At 43.3% G+C, this 24,484-nt stretch overlaps 1 protein-coding gene across 6 annotated transcripts in view; it reads left to right on the top strand.

Moving 5' to 3' along the window:
- Window positions 1-24,484, top strand: part of nfia (nuclear factor I/A) — an 82,408-nt gene that overhangs the window by 35,719 nt on the left and 22,205 nt on the right. For all 6 annotated transcript variants that reach the window (XM_028011911.1, XM_028011906.1, XM_028011912.1 and 3 more), the window contains exons 4-6: window positions 5,119-5,193; window positions 7,910-8,027; window positions 23,785-23,912. In XM_028011911.1, the coding sequence (XP_027867712.1) occupies window positions 5,119-5,193; window positions 7,910-8,027; window positions 23,785-23,912 (321 nt within the window). The remainder of the gene's footprint in view (window positions 1-5,118; window positions 5,194-7,909; window positions 8,028-23,784; window positions 23,913-24,484) is intronic.

Raw genomic sequence — 24,484 nt, 5'->3', positions numbered from 1 at the left:
GTTCTTCAGTCTGAGGTTCCTTTAGGCAGGGGATCAGTCTGATGTTTGAATTAGGTCCCCTGTATTTTATGTTTCTGTTTCTTGTAAATTTTCTTGTAGTGATCCGGACAGGTAATGTCCTGTTCTGCAGTGCCAGGGGGCCAGACACATTCTGGAGCAAGAAGGGTGTAAAGATAAAGTCTGGACCCCGGCCTCAGAGCTCAGAAACGCAGAGTGATGGGTCTGTTTAATGTTGCTGTCGGATGTTGCTGTCGGATGTTGCTGTCGGATGTCTCATTCAACAAACTTGACACATTAGTCTCCTCTTACAATTTTTGCTTAAATGACCTATTTAGGGTGACCCATATCCGTGACTTCTCAAAAATTCAACTTTACTGTCGTGTTTTAAAAGCGGACAGTCGGCTCAGTTTTCCCTGGCAGAATCCACAGTGAGGGATGATGGGACTGGGTGTGGATTCAGGAGGTGGTGGAGGAAAAACTGATTGCTTTATAGCACATCCTGTTTTCTCGGTAACTATTGATGTCACAAACTGCTGTTTTTACCTCTTATTGATTTTAGTTCACCTTTGCCTCTTGGGAATGTTTTTTTGGTTGTTGTTTGGTCTTGAATGTCTCCAAACAAAGGATCTAAAATCATGTTAGCTTGGTTTTCCACAAACTCGACAAGATGTTTAAATCTGACTCTCCTGCCAGTTTTCTGTTGTATTTCTAAGCTGTGGTTCATCATCTTTCTCACAGTTTGTAAGGTAGTTTGGATGCTAGCAGCCTTAAGTTTGATGGGATTTCAAGTTCCTCTAAATACTGTAAATCTTGCATTATATTACAACATCCTTTCAAATACATTCCATATGCATACAGCATTTTTCTGTCCTCAGCTTTAATTGCTGTCCAGTTCAAGGCTTTATCCAAATAAGCTCCAGAGACTTTAATTTCATTTCCAAAGTGCTCCTTTAAAAGTTGTTTAGCTTCTCTGTAGCCTTTACTTCCTTCCATATGTAAGCAGCTGCGAACCAAATCTCTTGGCAAACCAGATGTAAATTGTTCTAGACAATACAGTCTGTCTTTATCATTTTTAGTCTTCAGTTGTTCAAATGCATGAACAAAAGACTGGTATTCTAATGGGTTACCATCAAACAGAATTATTTCTCGGAGGTAACAAAGACTTTGCTGGCTGACAATGAGTTCTGCTATGTCATTTTGTCTTTGAATAACAACATTAAAATTTTCATTATCAGCAGTAACAGCCACATCTGGGTAATCATGTACAGTTTGAGATGCATTGTGATCATAAGTTGCAGCTTCAGTTTCACTTTCAGTGGGTTTCTTATTTTGAGGTTTATTCTCTGCTGAGCTTAAACTCCTGGGAGAAGATTTACATCTCTCAAAAATAGTCCGTTGAAGTGGAGTTTTTGGTTTAGCACCTAGCTGCATAAATTCCACATTGCCCTCTATCGAATCTGGTTCTTGATGGTTCTGGTTCTCTATAGTATTCATTCATGCCATCACCTAAAGATGGTTTCTGGTCCACCTCATCACTTTGCAAGGTTTTCATTTTAGCAGTTGATGCTGCAAGATCAGCTTCTAGCTCAATTTGCTTCATCTCTAACTTCAATTTTGCTTCCTCCATTTGCAAAGCATGTTTCTCTTTCAAGGCAGCTACTCGTGCCAGTGCAGCAGCCTGTTCTGCTTTGGCCCTTTTTAACTCTGAAGACACTGAGGATGATCTAGTGGGAGAAGATGACTTTGATTTCTGTGATACATTAGATATGCTGTCAGATGGTCTGATTGTTGATTATACAATGTCTTTTTTCCATGTTTCAACATCTTTCAAAAAATAATTTTGTTATTCGAGGCTCAAACCAGTCATTGTAATCACTTTCCTTTTCTTCCTCTTGAACCAACTTATGATCATTTTAAACTCATCCACAACTTCCTTAAATGCTTGCACTGAATCATTGACTGTATCAACATTTCCTGCATCCGTCATTAAAGCCTTTATTTCATTAATCTTTCTAGTTCAGGCTCCCAATCTGCCTCTGCGCGAAAGGACGCGCATTTTGAACATCCTCAGACGGAGGCGGAGTTTCGGGGTCAGACATTGTTACACAGATCCCTTCACTTTCAAATAAGTTCATCAATAAACATCCTTCTTTGTTTCCTTTTCCAAAATCCACAGCGTTGCTTTCTGTAGTGATCGATAGTTTCTCTGTAGCGCAGCGGCGCTTTCATTCATAAACTCAATCAGTTGATTTTACTCACGTCCTGCTGGCTGCTTTCTTTGTTTGTCTGCGAGTGATCGGCTGAATCCTCCAACTTTACTCTTGTCGTCAAGTCATCAGTGAAGTTTTTCTACTTGTTAAGGCTACTCTTGCATCCTAATAGGGTCCAAATATCAAAAATGCCAGAGTAGTTTTTTAGGAGGAGGTTTTCGACTCACTCAAAATAAAAAGCACTCGCAGAGAGTTTTCTGGTTTCAAAAGGTGTTTTCTTTACTTATAAAAATAACAGAAATATTCTCCGAGTTGACTTACAAAAAATGTAAATATAAACGTTAATTTGTGGTAGAAAAACTGTTTCACTCCTCACTCCTTCACCAAACAATCAGATCAACCACAGCAGCTGCTTCTGCTTGTTAATCACAGCAGGAGGCTGACTGACAAGGAGGAGCGTCTCAGCAACACAAATAAATAACAATAGATCTACCATTCACATAATCTTGGATCTGTAACATTAATAATTTAGCAAAAAATAAGTTCATCTATTTCTTAATAGGCTCCAACAATTACATTAAAGTTTTAATGCATTAAAATTGATGTAGTTAATTTGGCAAGACTTTATTTGACGGGTTGTGAATAAAACTGTCATGACATTGTCATAAACATGAGAAAGTCTTCATGAATATTTATGACTGTTGTCATAAAGTGTTATTCGGTAAATCATGACACTTTTAATACAAAGTTTACATTTAAAATGTCTTCGTTATGACAACTTGACATTAACTGAGAAATCATGATCTGACATAAATTTGTTATAAAAGTATTACTGATTAAACTTTAAAAATTATGAAGCTTTATCTGGTAATATTACATTGCTCTGCCATTTATTTTAGTCTTAAATTTCTTAATTTAATTGATCCTAAAGTTTTACAGCAAGATGTCTGCAAAGCACTTATGAACTTTGCATTTGAAACATTATTTCAGGCCGTTTTAAGTAGGGCAGTACACCATCTCCACCAGTGGGAGGCAGCAGTGCACCAACAGGCGTGCAGCGTGTTGGTGAAGAAGAAATCTTCCATCTTGTGGGGCCAAACTAACACAAGTTATAACCGAAGTCTGACACCTAATACATCTGAGGTATGTGTCTTATTAACTTTACATTTTCTTTGAGAATAAAACATTGACTATGTTCTCTTTCTTTATAATGTTAGCTATGAGCCATTCAAGCTAATGCTACCTTGCTGTAAGTTAATGTTAGCTAAAGTTATTAAACTACATTACTGTAACGTTAGCCCTTAATATTAAACATATTTTATAGGCAGGTAAATAAGTTTTTTCCCTCTAATTTTAATCTGACAAATTAAAAGCTAATATGTTAGTCAAAGTTATCCTTTATGTGTTTTATTTAGCAACTTGGCTGATGCAACATGGTGCTTGTGTTGTTTGCTTTGGCAACTTTATCCACATAAAGACCCGTTTCAGCCTAAGGACACATGGGGGGGGGGGCAAAGGCGGCTAATGAAGACGAGCTACAGGTGTGGAGGATGATGATGAGGACCAGCCACCAGAGGAAGAAGCAGATGAAATATCCCCAAGGAAATTAGGTAAGTCATTTTTGTGTTACTATTTTCTCCAGGTGAGGGGGGACAGGTAAGGGGGAGCAGGAATCAACATCCACCAACTGAGTTAATAAGTTACGTTTTAGAGAACTAATTGTTGTCAAATGTAAAACTAGTGTTTATTCTATTTATTTATTAATAAACTTCTTGCAAACATCCATAAACCAGAGTATCTGGTTGGAAATAATTTTGATTGCTCATTAAGTGAACAGATCCACTCATGTACCTAAAACTATACATTAAATGATGCAATCTGAATAACAGGCTGATGAATTTCTGTCAAACAAATATTTGATCAGAATAATTTTGTTCAGCCCTAGTCATTATGCTAATTGTATTAATAATTGTATTGCACTTTATAACAAACACCTTTGTGTAACTGTTGTTTTTTTCCCATTCATCCATACCACTTCCTGCACCCCCCACCCACCAGGGGGCGCACCCCACACTTTGGGAACCACTGCACTATGAGATTGTCCAGAAGAAATTCTCCAAGTTAGAATTCATGAAAAGGCTTTCACCATGATTAAGTTTGACCACAACCATTGGAAGAACAGCTATAATTTCTGAGCATTCTGGACAAAGATCTGCTTCCAGGAAATGAAGACAACAAGAAGAAGATCTCCCTGTTACTGAATGACGTCTTCATAACTGCTGCTACTTGTTGCACTTGATGTAAAAGGAATTATTAATGACTATGTTGTTAATGAATTTGACAGTATAATAAAGCTTAATGAAATCTTTATTGTTGGTCCTACTTGTTCCGCTTTATTTCAGGCTGAGGAAATATTAATTACTGTTTTGTTTGACAGTGTAATAACACTTAAAGACATTACTGTGACTGCTATTGTGACATTTATGAAATATGATGTTTCTTGGTTAATGTCAAGTTGTCATAACGAAGACATTTTGAATAATGTAAACTTTGCATTAAAAGTGTCATGATTTACCGAATGACACTTTATGACAACAGTCATAAATATTCATGAAGACTTATTCATGTTTATGACGGTCTTATTCACACCCTGTCAAATAAAGTGTTACAGTAATTTTTTTTGAAACACAGTCCCGTCTCTGATAACTGCTCCACTGAGCCGGTTCGGATCTGTACATCCAGACACGGAACCGGGTTCTGTTCAGGTTCCGCTGCGCTTATACCGACGGCTCTGTTCTAAATGGGACTTAACTGGACTGATTCACAATAACTGAATAATCCTGGATGTTTCCATGGAAACCTGTGATGTTCCACCTGAACTCTTCCTCCTCCTCCTCTTCCTCTACAGGTCACCTGGGATTCCAGGACAGCTTTGTCACACCTGGAGTCTTCACCGTGGCCGAACTTGTCCGAGTCTCCCAGAGTGAGTCTCGCTCTTTCTCTTCCTTCTCTCTGATTGGTCCGTTAGTGACAGCTGCTCTGTGATTGGCTCAGCAAATTATTATTTTATTATTAGACTTTTTAATTGTTTTCAATTTTTATGTAATTTTGTGTTTTTATTAATTTTATTGATTATTAAATTTTTCAGTTATTCTTGTGTTTTATATTAATTTTGTTTGCTTAAATATTTTTATTTAACTTTATTTTTTAATAAATTCTGTTCCATTATTTATTGTTGGTTAACATGTTTATTCTATTCCAACTCAGACAGATTTTTGGTTCATCTTTGTTGCTTAGTTCTCGATCATTCTTTTGCTCCCAGTTTTGACCAGAACCAGAACCAGACCTGCTCCAGTTTCATGTTTCATTTTTTTGCCAGCTCTGCCCCCGTTCACCTGGCCTGGAGGAAAGCACAGGTGTAAGCACAGAGCCTGGAGGCGCTCCTTTACGGACCACAGCTGTGGGACAGTTGTCATGGAAACCAGCTGTTGGTCTGCAGTCCATCTGATGGCTGAGCAGTTTTTCTGCTCTCTAGCTCCCTCTGTTGGGGATGTTGTGTCGTCTTCTGGTTCAGACATCAGGTCCTGCTGTCTGTCTTCAGCCATGTTGGATGGTTTTTAGCTCCAGCAGATTAAATGTTTCTGCTGCGGCTCCTGAAGCTGAAACACACATCGTCTCTTTCACACACACACACACACACCAAAACAAAGGCTGTCGGGGTGTGTGTGTGTGTGTATTGTGTGGGTCAGCACATTTGCAGCAATGCAGCTTTGAAAGAATCACTTATAGATTAGAGTACAGGAGAGTGCATGCTCTGTCTGAGTGTGTGTGTGTCTGTGTGAGGTCACAGCAGCGTTAGCATCAGAAGAAGAGTAATGCAGCACCAGTAAAACCAGTTCAGTCCAGCAGGTAGAATTGGTGTTGCTGGTTTCTGACCAATCACACGGCTTCGCCTGGGAGCTCTATGCCCCGAGTTTTGTCCTGCAGGCTCACTGAACAGTTCAGGTCACCAGGTCTTTTTCTTCTCTCCCTGCTCTTGTGACCCCGAGAAGCCCGGATAGTTCCAGAGCGGCACAGAACCACCTCCAGGTACTTGATGCTGCTTTGACCCACTTGTTGTGGTTCTGGTCGGGTCACAGATCCAGTGTGGACCGGTCCTCTCAGCTGAGCAGCTATAGTGAAACTTCTCTCAGCTCCTAAATCCTGCTCAGAGTGAGACCTCTCTGCTTCTGCTCCTCTTGGTTCTGACAGCTGACAGAACCGAGTCCCAGATCCAGGTGGGATCTCACCTTTACTGAGTCCAGCAGTAGCTCCTGCTGATACACACACACCCACACACACAGCAGCAGTGACCTTGGTGCTGTGCAGCCGTTACTCCCTGGCAGCCAATCGAATCTCTGCCTGTCGATCAATATCCTATTAAAGCAGCAGAGAGCGAGCAGCGGCCCGGTCCAGCTGGTCCAGAACCGACCAACAGAACCACTTATATAGGTTCTGCCATGGGTCGTGGTGAGCCGCCCCAGAACAGAGGAACCAGAGGAACCTGTCCGGGTCTGTTCTGGCTCCTCTCATAACGAAGCGGGTTCTGACCGGGTTCTCAACATGTGGGCCAGCTGTCAGCTGGGGTCGTCCTCAGGGTCTGGGTCCAACCGGAACATCTGGGTTAGGCTCAGTCCAGAGAAAGCTGGGTTTGCTGTGGGCGTGCACGTTGAGCTGGTTGCGGCGCAGCGTTGGCACTGACGGGTTTCACACTCCATCAGGCCGGTGACCCATTTGGCTGGGAGGAAAAGCGAGTGGACTTCCTCCACCCCTCCTCCGTCCTGCCCTCTGTTGCCCTGGGTAACACACACACCTGGTCAGGTGCCAGCAGCAGATGGTCTCGCTGCTCCACCGCAGCAGAGAGCGTCTTCATGATAACCATCGTCATGGTAACCATGGTCCAAAAGCTCTGAGGTGAACCAGCTTCACTGACAGAACCAGAGGCAGGCTGGACCTGGAGGAGGTGTTCCTCAGGGATCTGGTCCAGATCATTTCCTGCTCCTTCATCCCATCTGGGAGGTTCTGGGATCTGCTCCCAGTTTGAACTGGGAATGCTGGAAACAAGCAGGAGAAACTTGGAAGCACTTCAGGGTTTTGGTTTTGATGAACTTCCCAGCTCTGTGCTGTTGTCATTATTATTATTATTATTATTATTATTATTATTATTGACGTTGGATTGTCCAGGCTGGCTGTGAAACACTGATGTGGAAACACTGCTGCTTCTCTCTTAGGAGAGCTCTCTCTCTCTTTCTGTGTGTGTGGGTGTGTGGGTGTGTGTGTGTGGGCGTGTGTGTGTGGGTGTAAGCTATCTCTGCAGGGCTCAGTGATAGATAGATGGGCTGAGCTCACGGTGCTGAGCTCAGCAGAAAATTACCCAGCAGGTCCTGTCACTCCTCTTCCTCTTCCTCCTCTTCTTCTTTCATCCCATCACGCCATCATGCTCAGTGTCAATAAAGCGATGAAGAGGAGGGAAGGGGGGCTGGAGGGATGTCTGGGTTTGAAGCTGATTGCTGCCTTTGTTCAGCAGAGTTCACAGAGAGGAAGAGGATGATGATGAAGGAGTCTTGGGTCACGACTGACACGACCTCGGACTGAGGATGGAACTTGGTTCTGTCCATCCTGCTGATCGACCCGGTCTCTCCCTGTGTTCTATCCTGCAGCTCCCATCGCGGCCGGAACCGGACCCAACTTCTCCCTGGCCGACCTGGACAGCTCCTCCTACTACAGCATGAGTCCAGGAGCCATGAGGAGGCCGCTGCCCAGCACCTCCTCCTCCAGGTGAGAACACACCTGCTCACACAGAACGGAGACAGGCAAACTGGACCGGGACCAGAACCAGGAAACAGGACCGGGACCGGAACCAGCAAAACGTTGTTGTTGGTTCTGGTTGTTTGTTGTTGTTGGTTCTGGTTGGTTCTGGTTGGTTGTTGTTTGTTGTTGGTTCCGATTGGTTGTTGTTGGTTCTGGTTGCTCCATCATGGCTGCATCAGTTTGATTGTTTTCTTTTTATCACCTTCCTTCGTCTGTTTCTGGTCTGGTGAACTTGCTATCGCCCCTAACAACTTTAACATCCATCCATCGGTGGCGGCAGCCATCTTTCCTGCTGTAAACTGAGCGCTCAGTTCTTCTTCTGTGGATCGGAAACTATTCACACAGAAGTCTGACTCGGTTTAACCAGCAGGAAAAATTCACATTTCAACGGAAAAAAAATAATTGAACATAAAACCTGCTGTGAGAATGGAGCCAAACGGAACAAACAGATTTCTTCATCAAGGTTCAGTCAGGATCAAAACTGGTCCTCCAGAATCAGGACCTGAACCAGAACCAGGACCTCATGTCATATCAGAATGAGAGCACTTGATATAATTCACAAGAAGCTTCAAACGTTCTGAGATGTTTAGGAAGAAAAGCAGGCAAGACAAAGAGCATTAACCACATGTACACACACACACACACACACACACAGCGCGTCTGCGCTGCTCGCAGGGTTTGGCCTGACCTCTGCTGTTCAATCTATGTGGTCGCAGGAGTTGTATGTCTGCTCAACTACCTGCCCTGCAACTGTCTCTCTCTCTCTCTCTTATACACACTCAGTTTGTTGCTTCCTGAGCAGGACCGGCCAGCACGTCCAACCTGCAGCTCACTGGATCTCAGTAACATGAACAGAACCGGGCTGCACATGATAAACTGTACTAACAACAACAATAATAATAATAACAATAACTAGAAATGGTAAATGGGCTGAACTTATATACAAAGTCGGCCTTCTGTCACCTGAAGAACATTTCCAGGATCGGAGGACTCATGTCTCAGTGAGATCTAGAGAAACTCATTCAGGCATTTATCTTCAGTCACATTGATTCCTGCAACAGCGTCTTCACAGGTCTGTCCAACAAATCAATCCTCCAGCTGCAGCTGATCCAGAACGCTGCTGCTGCAGTTCTGACCAGAACCAGGAAGATAGAGCCCATAAACCCAGTTCTCAAGAACCTCCACTGGCTCCCGGTAGCTCAGAGGATACATTTTAAATCCTGTTAGTTTATAAATCACTGAACGGATCAGAACCACAACACATTAAATATCTGCTGCTGCTGGATCAACCTTCCAGACCCCTCAGGTTCTGGTTCTGGTTCTGGTTGTGCTCTGCATCAGAACCAGAACCAAACAAGGAGAAGCTGAAAGCTGCTTCTCCTTGTTTGGTTCTGGTTTCATAGAAGCTTTTAGCTTCTATGCACCACAAATCTGGAACAAACTTCCATAAAAGTGTAAAACAGCTGAAACACTGAGCTCCTTTAAATCCAGACTAAAACCAGCTGGTTGAATTTGAAACATAATCAATTATGAATTTAACGATGGAACTCGACTTAATGTCATGTTTTGTTGTTGATTCTATGCTGCATGACTTTGTGTTTGTGTTTGTTATGATGTAAAGCTCTTTAAAATGCCTTGCTGCTAAAATGTGCTATACAGATAAAATTTGATTGATTGATTGATTGATTGATTGATTGATTGATTGATTGACATAAAGAGACATTCTAGTGCAGGGCAGTGCACTGCTAATGTTTATGCTAATGCTTGAAATAACTAACCCTAATAACTTGAGAGAAAAAAATAGCTAAAATGCTTATTTTATCGAAGGGACTAATATTAGTGCACCAACCTGAGAGGAATATTGAGGCTTTTATTTTGAAATTCATTAAGCTTCCTTTTAAAGGGCCACACTAATCCCATGTGTGGCCCAACAGTGGTTGGGCTATTTCTTTTCTCCGATAGTACCACAATTCATATCTATACCTCACTTACAAAAGTAGCCTGGATGAGAGAGACGTGGCGCTCTGAGCTCTGAAACTTTTGGCAAAAATATGAAAATTAATTTCTGGGAGCCTGAGTTTACTCTCTGAAACACCTTGACAGAAAACCGTAAGAACTAGAGAAATTTTGAAAAGATTTTATGGAAGCAGACACTCATGACCAACTTCCATGCCAATAGGTCGATATTTGTGGGCATGAGGGCGAGTTAAAAATGGTTTTGGGGTCAGAAATCCACACAGTTTCTCACTCTAGTGAAGTAATATTGCGCAAGGCAATGCACTAACCTGGGAGAAAGAAATAGCTAAAATGCTTATTTTATGCTGAAGGCTAATATTAGGGCACTCCCTAATATTAGTGCACTAACCTGAGAGGAATATTAAGGCTATTATTTTGAAATTTTTAGCAAGCTTCATTTTAAAGGGCCACAATAATCCCATGTGTAATAGTGGGTGTGTTAAACCAGTCATATAATGGCCAAAACAGCAATTACCTGTTGTGAAAAATATGAAGGCTTTTATTATGTAGGGTATGTGATGCTCTCATTTCGACACTCCATTGTGGTTGTCAGTTAAGGGTATCAAGTTTCATGATGGTACTTACTTCCTTTGCTCTTCTGCCATCTTGTCTGTATTAAATGTTCTGTCAAGGTGCTATTTCTATATTTCTAAATGCCACCTCTGCCCTCTGTAGTAAGTCAGCGTTCCACCATCACTGTAGTCCTAAAGGGCAGCTCTGCTGGAGAGCAGACACAGAGGGGCAGACAAAATTCTGTCTATTTTGAGTCTGACACAAAACTGTCAGTTAGAATTTGTTTTCAGTTGAATTTGGCTCGTTTTTTGTTAATTATGTCGCCACAGATACTCGAAATGCCAACAAAAGTAATAGCTCCCCTCATGGGATCGAGCCGCACGTTTTGATATATATATTGTGAGGGGGCACGCAGCGAGCTGCATTGCATGGAGGCAGTGAAATGCCTTGCTTTGTTGTTCTAATACAACATGTTCCAAATTATTATGCAAGTGATATTTTCTCAGATTTCCTGAAATGGTCAATGTAAATGATGGTCAGTATAATTTTCAAGTCATGAACTATTACAGTATAAATCATATTTTACTGAACGAAGCTCCCCATGAGAACAGTATTGTTTTCAAAAGTAGAAAACTCAAAATGCAAAACGATATAAATTATTATGCACAGCAGATTTTCTAAACATTTTATGGATTATAAAGAACACCAAACGGTCATTCTGTGAATGTGCAGCATTAAGTGTTCACATGTACTAAAATCAAATCTATTTCAATCAGAACCATCTTAACAGACCCGGTTCCATGTTAACTTTGGACCTTCTCTGGTATCACAGCACAATTCTGGATCCATTGAACTTGTGAGTTTGTGGAAAGTTTCTGCTGAATTTCTCTGCAGGATGTCAGAAAACCTTCCAGAGCTGCTGGTTGATATGAACTGGATTCAGATCTTCTGCTTGAGGAAACTCCAAAGGTTATCAGTAGGGTAGAGGTCAGAGGTCAGAGGTCATGGTGACCACACCATGAGTTTCTCCCCTTTATGCCCATAGCAGCCAATGACACAGTGGTTTTCCTTGCAGCATCAGATGGTGCATTGTGATGATGAAGATGGCGGCGCACGCAGTTGCAGCGGCTCATTGCTCTCTCGGTCGGTGCTATGATATGATTGGCTGCTTGTGAACGTGTTGATTTGTGTTCCGTCATGTCAGACAAACAAAATATACAGTCGGGACGATCTCCTGACGATCGGTGCCCGCTACGAACGAGATGTTACAGCTGATTTTCAACGCTTGTTCAATATTCCGGGGGACATAGCGAGGAGCCCTGGCGCGCCGTGGATTACCATCGCAGCAGGGAGGAAGCGACGGCGGCATAGAGAGAGAAGGCAGAAGCGGGGCTGCAGGGCCGGCGTGCTAGCTAGGCTACGGAGGCAACCACACAAACCACCAGCCTGTTTCTCTCCAACGCCAGATCCCTTGCAAACAAGATGGATGAACTGAGACTACAGGCTGCATCTCACAGCGCAGTGAAGGACAGCTGTATTCTTCTGATCACGGAGACCTGGCTGCATCCAGACGTAGCGGACTCTGCCATCGAGCTAGCAGGCTACACAGTACAGCGCCACGACAGAACGAAGGACTCCGGTAAGAGCAGAGGAGGAGGCTCTGTGTACCTGAACAACACCTGGTTACTAACACAGCGACTGTCATCAGCCATTGCTCCCCAGACCTGGAGTATGTGACTGTTAGATGCAGACCAATATACCTCCCCAGAGAGTTCACCGTAGTCATGGTAACTGCTGTTTACATCCCACCGGATGCTAATGCTAAAACAGCTATTGGACTTTTGCATGGCAGCATTAGCCATCTGCAGAGCATCTATCCAGATGCTGTGCACATCATAGCGGGGGACTTCAGCCATGCAGACTTGAAGACGGCGCTCCCCAAGTTCCACCAGCATGTAAAGTGTGCTACAAGAGAGGCTAACACTCTGGACAAAGTCTACTCCAACATCAAGCTAGGCTACAGGGCTAGACCACTTCCTCACCTGGGTCAGTCGGATCACCTGTCCCTGCATTTAATTCCTGCTTATGCCCCCCTCAGGAAAACTGCTCCAACCATCACCAAAACCATCAAATCCTGGCCCCAGGATGCGACACAGCAGCTGCAGGACTGTTTCGACAGGACAAACTGGGATGTTTTTGAACATCAGGACCTGGAGGTTTTTACAGACAGTGTACTGTGCTACATCAAGAACTGTATTGACACTGTAGCTGTGGATAAACGCATCCGGGTATTCCCAAACCAGAAGCCCTGGATGACTCAGGAGGTCCAGCGACTGCTAAAGACCAGGAATGCCGCCTTCAGGTCTGGGGACAGGACCGTCTACAGTACAGCCCGAGCTAACTTGAAGAGCGGCATCAGAATGGCTAAGTCTGACTACAGGAGGAGGATAGAGGGCTACCTTGACAGCAACAACAGCAGGCAGGTGTGGCAGGGAATCCAGCATCTCACCAACTACAGGACCAACCTCGCAGCTGCGGAAGGCGACGCCACGCTGGCAGAGGAGCTGAACCTCTTCTTTGCCCGCTTTGAGGTGAAGCCAACAGAGGCAGCCACACTAAACCAAGCGACCCACAACACCACACCCCTCGTTGTAGAGGAGCACGAGGTGAGGCGCACACTGCGGGCTGTCAACCCAAGGAAGGCTGCTGGACCTGATGGCGTCCCTGGACGTGTCCTGAAAGACTGCGCCGATCAGCTGGCTGGAGTCTTCACCAGGATCTTCAACCAGTCCCTAGCCCTGTCTACAGTCCCATCCTGCCTGAAATCTTCCACCATAGTCCCCATACCCAAGAAACCTCACATCTCCTGCCTCAACGACTACCGGCCAGTGGCACTAACCCCTGTGGTGACGAAGTGTTTTGAAAAACTGGTCCGGGGTCACATCACAGCACTTCTCCCTCCTGGCTTTGACCACCACCAGTTCGCCTACAGAGCCAACAGATCCACAGAGGACGCTGTGATCACGGCCCTCCATGCTGCTCTGTCACATCTGGAGCAGCAGGGGAGCTATGTGCGGATGCTCTTTGTAGACTACAGCTCTGCTTTTAATACCATCCTCCCTCACAGACTGGTGGACAAACTGGGGGACCTGGGCCTCCCTCACTCCACCTGCATGTGGATCCTGAGCTTCCTGACCAACCGACAGCAGAGAGTTAGGGTGGGAAAACATACATCCACTGCCCTCAGCCTTAGTACTGGCTCTCCACAGGGCTGTGTGCTGAGCCCCCTGCTCTATTGTCTGTACACATACGACTGCACCTCTGCCCACCACAGCAACACCATCATCAAGTTTGCTGATGACACCACAGTGGTGGGGCTCATCTCAGGAGGCGACGAGTCCGCCTACAGGGGAGAGGTGGAGCGGCTGGTGGTGTGGTGCAGGGAGAACAATCTGCTCCTCAACAACTCAAAGACAAAATAACTCATAATAGATTACAGGAGGAATAAAACGGACATTACACCACTAACCATTGGGGGAAAATGTGTGGAGAGGGTAGCTGATTTCCGTTTCCTGGGGGTCCACATTGAGCAGGGCCTCACATGGAACATGAACACCTTGGAGCTGATAAAAAAGGCCCAGCAAAGACTGAACTTCCTGAGGGTTCTCAGGAGGAACAGCATCAAGGAGAAGCTGCTGGTGTCCTTCTACAAGTGCTCCATAGAGAGCATACTGACCTACTGTATCTGCGTCTGGTATAACAGCAGCACTACGGCTCAAAGGAAAGCTCTCCAAAGGGTTGTGAATACAGCCCAAAAAATCATTGGCTGCCCTCTCCCCTCACTGGAGGACCTGCACAGCGACCGCTGTCTAAGAAAAGCACAACACATCACAAAGGACACTTCTCACCCCGGACCTTCTCTGTTCACACTGCTGCCTTCAGGCAGAAGATACAGAGCAACCAGAACCAGAACCAACCGTCTCAGAGACAGTTTCTACCCGACAGCAATAACAAAACTAAATGCAATCAAAAACAACCATTAATCATCATGAATGATGGATGAGAGAATGTGGCTGTTCTTATTTATTAGTTTTTTTGCCAGTTGTTTGTTGATTCTTGCGTTGTGTGTAAATTGTGAGACAGTTATTTTTTGTTTTTGGGCATATGCACCGACTGATGGCACCTTTTGAATTTCGTTGTTCTTGTGACAATGACAATAAAGATTTATCTTATCTTATCTTATGATTTTGCTACTGAAGGTTTGGCTCTTCTTTTTGAACCATGACAGAAAATGATCAGTCAGAAAGTCCATCTACTTTGCTGAGGTCATTTTCACACCTTCATGGACTCTGAGGGGGCCAACCAGCTCTCTTTCTCTCCCCATGATTCGACCCACAGCATGACTCCACCACCTCCTTGCTGATGTCACAGCCGTGTTGGGACGTGGTGGCCGTCCACCACTGATCCACTACTACGTCCATCTGGACCATCCAGGGCTGCACAGCAGTCATCAGTGAACAAGTCTGTTTGAAAATTAATCTTTATGTCCGGCTGGGCCCACTGGGACCGGTTCTGCTTGTGAGCTCTGGTTAGGGGTGTTAAGTTGTAAGTAGCATACTGCGCATGTGTGAAATGTAAGGAGTGGGAGACGGGGCTAGATCTGGGGTCCTCGGGGGTTCGTGTGTGGGGAGTGCGGAACACAAGTGGTTAACGGTTAATGGCGACCATTAAAGTGTGGATGCTAACGCCAGCAGTGTGATTTATTGTTTCAACATTGGTAGCAGAGGATGGCCGCTGCTGGAAATTACAAAGTTCCCCCACCGTTCGACGAGAAGACGTCTTACGAAAGTTGGAAAAATGAAATTGAAATCTGGAGACTTGTTACCGACTTGGACAAAAAGAAGCAGGCCCTAGCGGTTACCCTGTCGCTATCAGGAAGAGCGAGAGAAAGCGCGCTGGAAATCGCTGCGGAACATCTCAACGACGATACAGGAATGAGCGTTCTTTTAAACAAGTTGGATTCAGTGTTTTTAAAAGAAGAAAAGGATCGACAGACGTGGCGACACGTCCATGATGGATTACATTATCGAATTTGAATGACGGTACAACAAGTTACGTAAGTTCAAAATGGAACTACCGGATGCAGTGTTAGCATTCAAGCTATTAGACACCGCGGGGCTAAACGTTAAAGACAAACAGCTAGCTCTTACCGCCTGTTCCACTGTATCTTTTGACAACATGAAATCGGCTTTTAAAAGAATCTTCGGTGATAATGTCTATCCTCCACAAGAGGGCGACTCAGCCTTTTTCACCAAATACACAGGCAAGCGGGAACGGAGTTCTAACTCAGAGCAAAGCCCAAGAACAGCTGCAGGGACTAATCCACTCGACAAGTATGGGAGAAGAACTAAATGTTCAATATGTCAGAACACTTATCACTGGGCAAAAGACTGTCCCAATAAAAGAGAACATGTGAAGCTAACAAATGTTGAGGGATCAAAAGACAATGTTGAAGAATGTAATATTACTCTGTTTTCAGACGAATTCCCATCTGACACACAGATATTCATGGTAGCAGCTTTGGGATCTGCTGTGATTGACACTGCCTGTACAAGAACTGTGTGTGGTGAAAAATGGCTTGCAGATTATGTAAGTGGGCTGCCTCAGAGAGAATTAATAAAGATTAAAGATGAAAAGAGTGCAAGACCTTTCCGGTTTGGGGATGGAAAACTGGTGCAATCCACAAGAAAGGTGACTATTCCTGCAACAATAGGAAAAACTAAATGCAACATTGAGACAGAAGTAGTTCCAGCAGATATACCGATGCTTTTGAGCAAAACATCACTGAAGAGAGCGAGTGCTGTTTTAGACATTGCTCAAGACAAAGCAATGATGTTTGACCAACCTGTAAAACTTGAACTGACATCTTCTGGACATTATTGTGTAAACTTAAGAAAGGAAAAGATCAATAATGAAAACCAGTTTAAACAAAGTGAGACACCAAATGATGAAGATGAAATTCTCACTGTGACAGAAAACATGACAACCAAAGAAAAAAAAAACAGTACTGCTAAAGCTACATAAACAATTTGAACATGCCTCAGTTGACAGACTACAAAAGCTCTTGTCTTGCTCAGGCAACACCGATGATGAAAGCATTACAATCCTGAAGGAAATTGTAAAAAACTGTGAAATATGCATCCGGTACAGTAGAGCAAAACCTAAACCTGCAGTGGGTTTACCCATGGCTTCAACGTATAATGAAACTGTAGCTGTGGACCTACATGAGCTTGAGCCAGGTTTGTGGTATCTACATGCAATCAACCATTTTACAAGATTCAGTGCAGGGAGTATTATCACCACAAAAAGACCAAAAGAGATAGTGAAGCACTTTATTCACTGCTGGATAAGCGTTCATGGCCCACCACGCAGATTATTCACTGATAATGGAGGTGAATTTAACAATGAAGAAATAAGAGACATGGCTGAACATTTTAACATTGAGGTTAAAGCCACTGCTGGATACAGTCCATGGAGCAACGGCCTACTGGAAAGACACAATCAGATTCTCACTGAAATGCTACTCAAGGTAAAGAGAGACAACAAATGTGACTGGAAAATGGCTCTGGACTGGGCTTTGATGGCAAAAAACAGCATGCACAATGTATATGGCTACAGTCCCTATCAACTTGTTTTTGGTCAAAATCCAAACCTGCCTTCAGTTCTAATTGATAGACCTCCAGCATTGGAAACTGATGTCAACACATGGATGGGTCATCACACTGCAACACTGCAAGGCATGAGAAAAGCCTTTGCTGAGGCTGAATGTTCTGAGAGGATCCGAAGAGCCCTCAGAAAACAGCTGCGACCCACAGATGACAAATATGAAACAGGAGACAAAGTCTATTATAAACGTACAGACTGTCAGGAGTGGAAAGGACCAGGTGTGGTTATTGGCCAAGATGGTGTAGTAATATTCGTCAGGCATGGTGGAAAGTATGTCAGAGTACACCAGTCTAAACTAAAAAAAATGAATGAGACACAAAAGAAACTAGGGGAAAGCGAAAGCGAAAATCCATTTAAAACTGATGACCACCTTTCAAAGACACCAGCAGCGGTACTTGATGAAGAACATGACTTTGAAAGTGAACATGAGAAGGAGATGGCACCAACAAGCAATGAATCACTTGGTGTTGCAGAAAACAGTGAATCCTTCTGTGATCCAGTACAACCTGAAGAGGATGGTCTCCCACTGACACACACAACTATAAGTGAAGGAATAAAACTAAAAGCTGGACAAGGAATTAAATACACAGACAAAGAAACAGGTCAAAAATATGCTGGACAAATAACAAGCCGTGCAGGGAAAGCCAGTGGGAAACACAAAAACTGGTACAACTTAGAATATACTGAGCCAGAGGAAATTGCTGGATCCACAGGATCCATTGATATGGGACAAGTAAGCAACCTCGAAGTGGTTGAAAATATCAAGGCCAATACTGACAACAGAGATGATATATTAGTAGTGAACGAGGATATCTTCTCACACGCTAAACAAACTGAACTTGAGAACTGGAAAAGAAACAATGTATTTGTGGAGGAAAAAGATGAAGGTCAGAAATGCATATCAACGAGGTGGATGTGCACACTCAAGAAAACACAAGTAGACATAGTACCCAAAGCTAGACTGGTTGCAAGAGGCTTTGAAGAAATTAACATTCAAGAACTTCCTAAGGATTCACCCACTTGTTCCTCTGAATCTCTAAAGATGGTCATAGCTGTTATATGCCAAAATAAATGGAAGCTGAACTCTATGGACATCAAAGCAGCCTTTTTGCAAGGTAAAGATTTAACACGGGATGTGTATCTGTCCACCTCAAGAGGCAGAGAGCGAAGGAATCGTATGGAAGTTAAATAAATGTGTCTATGGCTTGGCAGATGCTTCCTTGTTCTGGTACAACAAGGTGAAAGAAACCATGCAGAAGCTGGGAGGAACTGTGTCAAAAGTTGATCCAGCTGTCTTCTACTGGCAAGATGATTTCTGTAAGGTGACAGGAGTTCTTGCATGCCATGTAGATGACTTTGTATGGGGTGGTTCAGACAGGTTTTCTTCAGCTATTATCCCCCAACTGAAAACTGCTTTTCAAGTTGGAAGAGAAGAACATAACAGCTTCAACTACATTGGAATGGAGGTTCATTCTCTGCAGAATGAAATCAGAGTACAACAGCGTTCATACATTAAAAACCTACAGCCCATTCCTATGGATCCCATCAGAGCACCACAGCGGGAGGCTCCATTAACAGACACAGAAATGGACATGTTAAAATCCAAGATTGGACAAATTCTGTGGGTAGCAAGACAGAGCAGACCTGACATCATGTGTGACATATCTATCCTGGCATCAAACACAAAACATGGTACAATTCAAACATTACACTCTGCAAACAAACTGATCAGAAAACTTAAATCTGAGGAAGTTACCCTTAGATTCCAATGCTTAGGAGACAGCAAATACCACAAGCTAGTGGTGTTCAGCGATTCCTCAATGGGAAACCTCTCAGATGGAGGGACACAAGGAGGACATTTTGTCATGCTGATGAGAGAAGATGGAAAATTTTCACCCATATGCTGGCAATCCAGACGGATTAGGAGAGTGGTACGTAGCACGTTAGCTGGAGAGACTTTAGCACTAGCAGATGGGATTGATAGTGCTGTCTTTCTTACTACACTCTATTCAGAGCTCATGGTTGGTGATGGCACGCGCAACATCCTACCCATTACCTGTGTAACGGACAACCATTCCCTCCTTGATGCTGTCAAATCCACAAAATGTGTAACTGAAAAGAGACTCCGGCTTGAGATCAGCAGCATCAAAGAACTTATGGGTTCTGGGACAATTCAGGGAATCATATGGACACCTACCAAAGACCAACTTGCCAACTGCTTAACAAAAGTGGGGGCGTCTGCTCTTGGACTGCTGCGAGCCCTAAGTAAAGGGAAATGGCAATTTAAAGATTAAAACAAACACTACTGTTCCTTACATAAGTTAAGTTCAAGTAAATGGAGTTAAAATAAGTAACGTTAGAATGCTAAAAAATTTCTTTAGCCTGTTATGTGTTCTTTAAAGAAAGAAGGGAGATTGTTAAGTTGTAAGTAGCATACTGCGCATGTGTGAAATGTAAGGAGTGGGAGACGGGGCTAGATCTGGGGTCCTTGGGGGTTCGTGTGTGGGGAGTGCAGAACACAAGTGGTTAACGGTTAATGGCGACCATTAAAGTGTGGATGCTAACGCCAGCAGTGTGATTATTGTTTCAACAAGGGGCCCAATAGTAGGTTCATGCACCACAAGCCTCTGGAGGATCCTCCACCTTGAGGCTCCAGAGGCTCCAGCAGCTTCAAATCACTGTTTGCTGCTTTGTAAGGACATTTTAACAGCTGCTCTGTGGTGTCTAACAGAAACATTCCTCATTCTGTCTTGATCTGTAAAACCGTCTTTGTTCTGAATCAGCCACAAATCTCTTCACAGTACAATGATGACGCTTCAGTTTTCGTTAAATATCTGAAGTTTTCATATCTTGTCATACGGCACCACACTATCTGATGGTTTCCCTCAGCAGAGATCCTTTCTCTTTCCCATATTGCTTGAAACCTGTGGCCTGTTTAATAATGTGGAACATCCTTCTTAAGTAGATTTCCTTTAATTGAGCTCAGCAGACAAACTAATCAACCAGCTCTCTGAAATTAATTATAGTGATTCAAAGAGCTCTGACACACAATAGCAACTATACATTTAATAGCACAACAAAAATGTTAATCTTTATGACACTTTAATCCAATTTGCATAATAATTTGGAACACAGTGTAATAACAACAACAATAATAATAAATAGAAAATTTCTGAAGAAATTTAAACGGGACCTGCCAAAGTGTGCCCGTCGGTTGGAACTCAGCCTTCTGATGCTAAAGATTAGCATCAATGCTAAATTAGGTTACAATGTACTCAATAGCATGTGGAGAATCATAAGCATGTTGAGTAATATGGACTTACTCCTTTCAGTATGTTAGAGTTAGTGTGTAAGCTAAAATTAGCCAAAATGCTAATGTTTGCCTAAATGCTGTCAGTAGCATGTTGTCTTACATTTACTTCCTCCATTCAGAATACTAACCATGGCTAATAAATAAGAAAAATAGATAAAAGTTTTTTTAGGGAAAAGGCTAATGCTAATGCACTGCCTTGCTCTAGGCCATTGGCCAAAGTGTGTGGGGCGCACCCTGGGGGGGCGCAGTGCCATTGCAGGGAGGGCGTGGGAAGCGGTATGGATGATTGAAAAAAAAAACCAGTTACACAAAAGTGTTTGACTGTAAAGATGCAAAGATGGTTTGTAGTGTTTTTGTTGCAACCTGAAGTGTGAAATAAACTTCGGTGGGGTTGGGAAACACAATATGTGTAAAGGTTTATGTCTGATTCAGGGGTCGGCAACCTTTTCTACTCAAAGAGCCACTTGGGACCGCCTCCCAATAAAAAGAAAGCACTTGGAGCCACAACCCATTTTGACGTCATATATATAAAACCTATATGCTATGTACAAAAATCGATACTATGTTGCGTTTATGAAATCAACGAACTGCTGCAGAGAACACAACATTTTATTTCTGCATGTAACAAAACACATTTTACACTTTGTTGATGCTCAATTTCAAACAAAATACCTTCTGTCTATTTGAGTCTTTGTATTTAAGAAATAAAAATCAAAACTTACTCAACCTGCACTGAAGGAAACATAGAAACAGAATGCAGTCACCTGTCCTCCTCTTATTCAGGAGATAAAAATCAAAACTTATCCAAATATTATCCACCGGTACTGAACCAACCAAGCAAACCAAAAAATGCGCAGTCTGCTTCTGTGTCCCGTAGTACGGATCCCTCTAGGGGACATAGGGAATTTTTTCTTTTGAGTTTCCTCGCAATACTGTACTGTTCAGTTATGCAGCATAACTGAATCCTGTAGCCTTTCTTACGGTGGGCGCCGTACTTTATGCTTTAATATAAGGTTATGTGAGGTTTTTCCATGAATGTTAGAATCTTTTTGTGAAATATCTGAAGTTTTATATCTTTCTTTAGGATAGAAAGGCGCCACAAACCTACGATATAAACAGAAACTTTCCGTAAGTAGGAAAGAAATAAAAACACATTATAATTTGGACTATTTCTGAGTTATTATAGCTGGTAATAAATCATCTGACAGTTTTGATTGTGTCTCTGTTGTTCTAGTCTGAATGGTTTAAAGAGCTGCTTTCAGTTCCATCTTAGCCTTAACAGACATAAACATGCAGGAAAAAATAAATCGATTATCCATCAGTGTTTTGCACCAAACAGTTTTTATTATTAACAAGTTTTTATTATTAAAAACACGACAAACTAATGATGGTAAAGGGCCTCACTGGGTTAACTCGGGGAATCTCATCTGTCTGTGTATCAATCAAGTCCAAACCTTTTCTTTGTTCTGTCACAATTATCGATTTATTTCATTTTGATGATCAGGCTCCAAACTTTGCAAGGACTGACCGCCCCGCTCATCCGCTTCCTCATACACACAAAGCCAGCAGGTCAGTGACCTTCCCATTCACACCTGGTGACGTCACTCCCACATCGACACGCCTAAGTGTCAAAGCCTCCTGCTCCTGTCATATCAATAATGACTTACTTCATTCATAAGGCTCCTACAGAGACTCAGTGAAAATGTGTTCATTATTATTAACTGTTTGGTGCAAAACACTGATGGATAATCGATTTATTTTTTACTGCATGTTTATGTCTGTTAAGGCTGAGATGGAGCTGAAAGCAGCTCTTTAAACCATTGAGACTAGAACAACAGAGACACAATCAAAACTGTCAGATGATTTCTTGGTTGCGGAGAACCTCGCCCAGCGGAGTAGCGGCATTGTTTGCTCGCGTGAACGGCTGATTGTGCCGTGTGGGCCTCTGCTGCTGCCCGGAGACGGGCCTGTGGTCCGGAGGAGTTATGGAGGAGACGACGGGGCTGCAGGTCTGGAGTTAAACGGAGGGAGAAGAGGAGACGGCGCAGGCCAGCGGTACCGGCGATTATTGTGGGGAACGTGAAGTCTTTGGGAAATAAGACAGACGAGCTCACGGCGCTGGTTAGGACCCAGAAGGAGTACTGGGAGTGCAGTATCTTCTGCTACACGGAAACCTGGCTGCACTCGCTTATTCCGGACTACAGCATAGAGGTCCCTGGATTTTCCTTGGTGCGCAGGGACAGGGACTATTCCAAGAGTCGGAAGAAGAGGGGCGGCGGGATTGCACTTTATGTGAGTGAGAGGTGGTGTAATCCCGGCCATGTTAACGTGAAGGAACAGATTTGTAGCCCGGACATTGAACTTCTGGCTGTGGGAATGCGGCCCTATTATTTACCGAGGGAGTTTACGTCCGCCATTTTGATCACTGTTTACATTCCCCCATCGGCTGATGCAGCGGTGGCCTGTGACGTCATCAGCTCTGACACAGCCAAACTCCAGACTCAACACCCGGACGTTGTTATTGTGTCTTGTCTCTATGCAGTAACTGCGAAGTAATTTCCCTGCTGGGAGGAATAAAGTACTTCTATTCTATTCTATTCTATTATGACGTATATTTTGGGTGCTAAAAATGTTCAAAACTTTTGCTTTAATGTTACAAGTTTACCATAATCTTCAGATTTATAAATTCATTTTAAAATGATTTTAATTTATAATTTTTAATGATTTCATTTTAATAAAATATTCTATTTCCCAAAGTCACTGGGAGCCACAACAGAAGGATGAAAGAGCCACACGGGGCTCTGGAGCCGTTGGTTGCCGACCCCTGGTCTGGTTGAACGATGTGTGTGCCCAGTTGATTTTTTTTTTCTTTTTTTGGGGGGGTATTTCAATCCATAGGGGGTCCAGAAGAAAATCTTTGGGAACCACTGCTCTAGGCACCTGGGAGAAACAGATAGTAAAGGCTAATATTGGCTGTTTTGGGTTTTGGCCTTCAGTAAAGGTCGGATCCAGAGAGTTCTGACACAAGAACAGAAGGTTCTGGTGCAGATGGATGTTAATGTGCAACAGGTGGAGCAATGGGTCTGCTGGTTCTGTTGTTGGTTCTGTTCCCGGTTCTGTGTTTGGTAATGGGTCTGCCGGTTGCTCTGTGTGCAGCTCTGCCAAGAGGATAAAGTGCATGGAGGAGGACGTTGACAGTCCGGGCGAGGAGTCCTACTACCCAGGTCCGGGTCGGTCTCCGGGCAACGGCGGCCAGGCCGGCAGCTGGCACGACGTGGAGCCAGGTATGTTGTTGCCACGGCAACCCCACCTGCTTCAATAACAAGCCATCTAACCCACTAACACCATCAGCTGCAACCTGAAGCTGCTGCAGAGCCAGCGGTGCTGCTGGGGGCGGGGCTTGTAGCTGTCAGCTGTGTGCGTGTGTGTGCGTGTGTGTGTGTGTGTGTGTGTGTGTGCAATCATCACCCCGGCTCGGAGAGGCGCAGCCATCTTGATCTGTCTTCCTGCAGGTCGGAGGTCAGACGGGAAACACGTCAGTCTCCTGTTTGTCCCTCTACTGTCACGCTTTGAGATATTATTAAACTACCAAATTATTTTTATTGTAAAATATTTGTTTTTAGATATTTAATTCTAATATTTTATTGCACAAAGTAAAAATTATTTTCAACATATTTTTATGTTGTAATTTATTTAAACGTAAATTTATATGTAAATTTATTTACATATAATAAATAAACGATGAAATAATAATTTTGAAATAAAAACTTTCAAAACATCACAGAAAATAGAAAAATGAATAAAAAGCATGTTGATAATTTCAGCCATATTGAAGGTGTGTTTGTGGGAGGGGTCC

The sequence above is a fragment of the Xiphophorus couchianus genome, unplaced genomic scaffold (genome assembly GCF_001444195.1).
Source record: "Xiphophorus couchianus unplaced genomic scaffold, X_couchianus-1.0 Scaffold1000102, whole genome shotgun sequence".
NCBI classification, from domain to species: domain Eukaryota; kingdom Metazoa; phylum Chordata; class Actinopteri; order Cyprinodontiformes; family Poeciliidae; genus Xiphophorus; species Xiphophorus couchianus.
The sequence above is the reverse complement of the archived record's forward strand: the minus strand, read 5'-3'. Positions and strand labels throughout refer to the sequence as shown.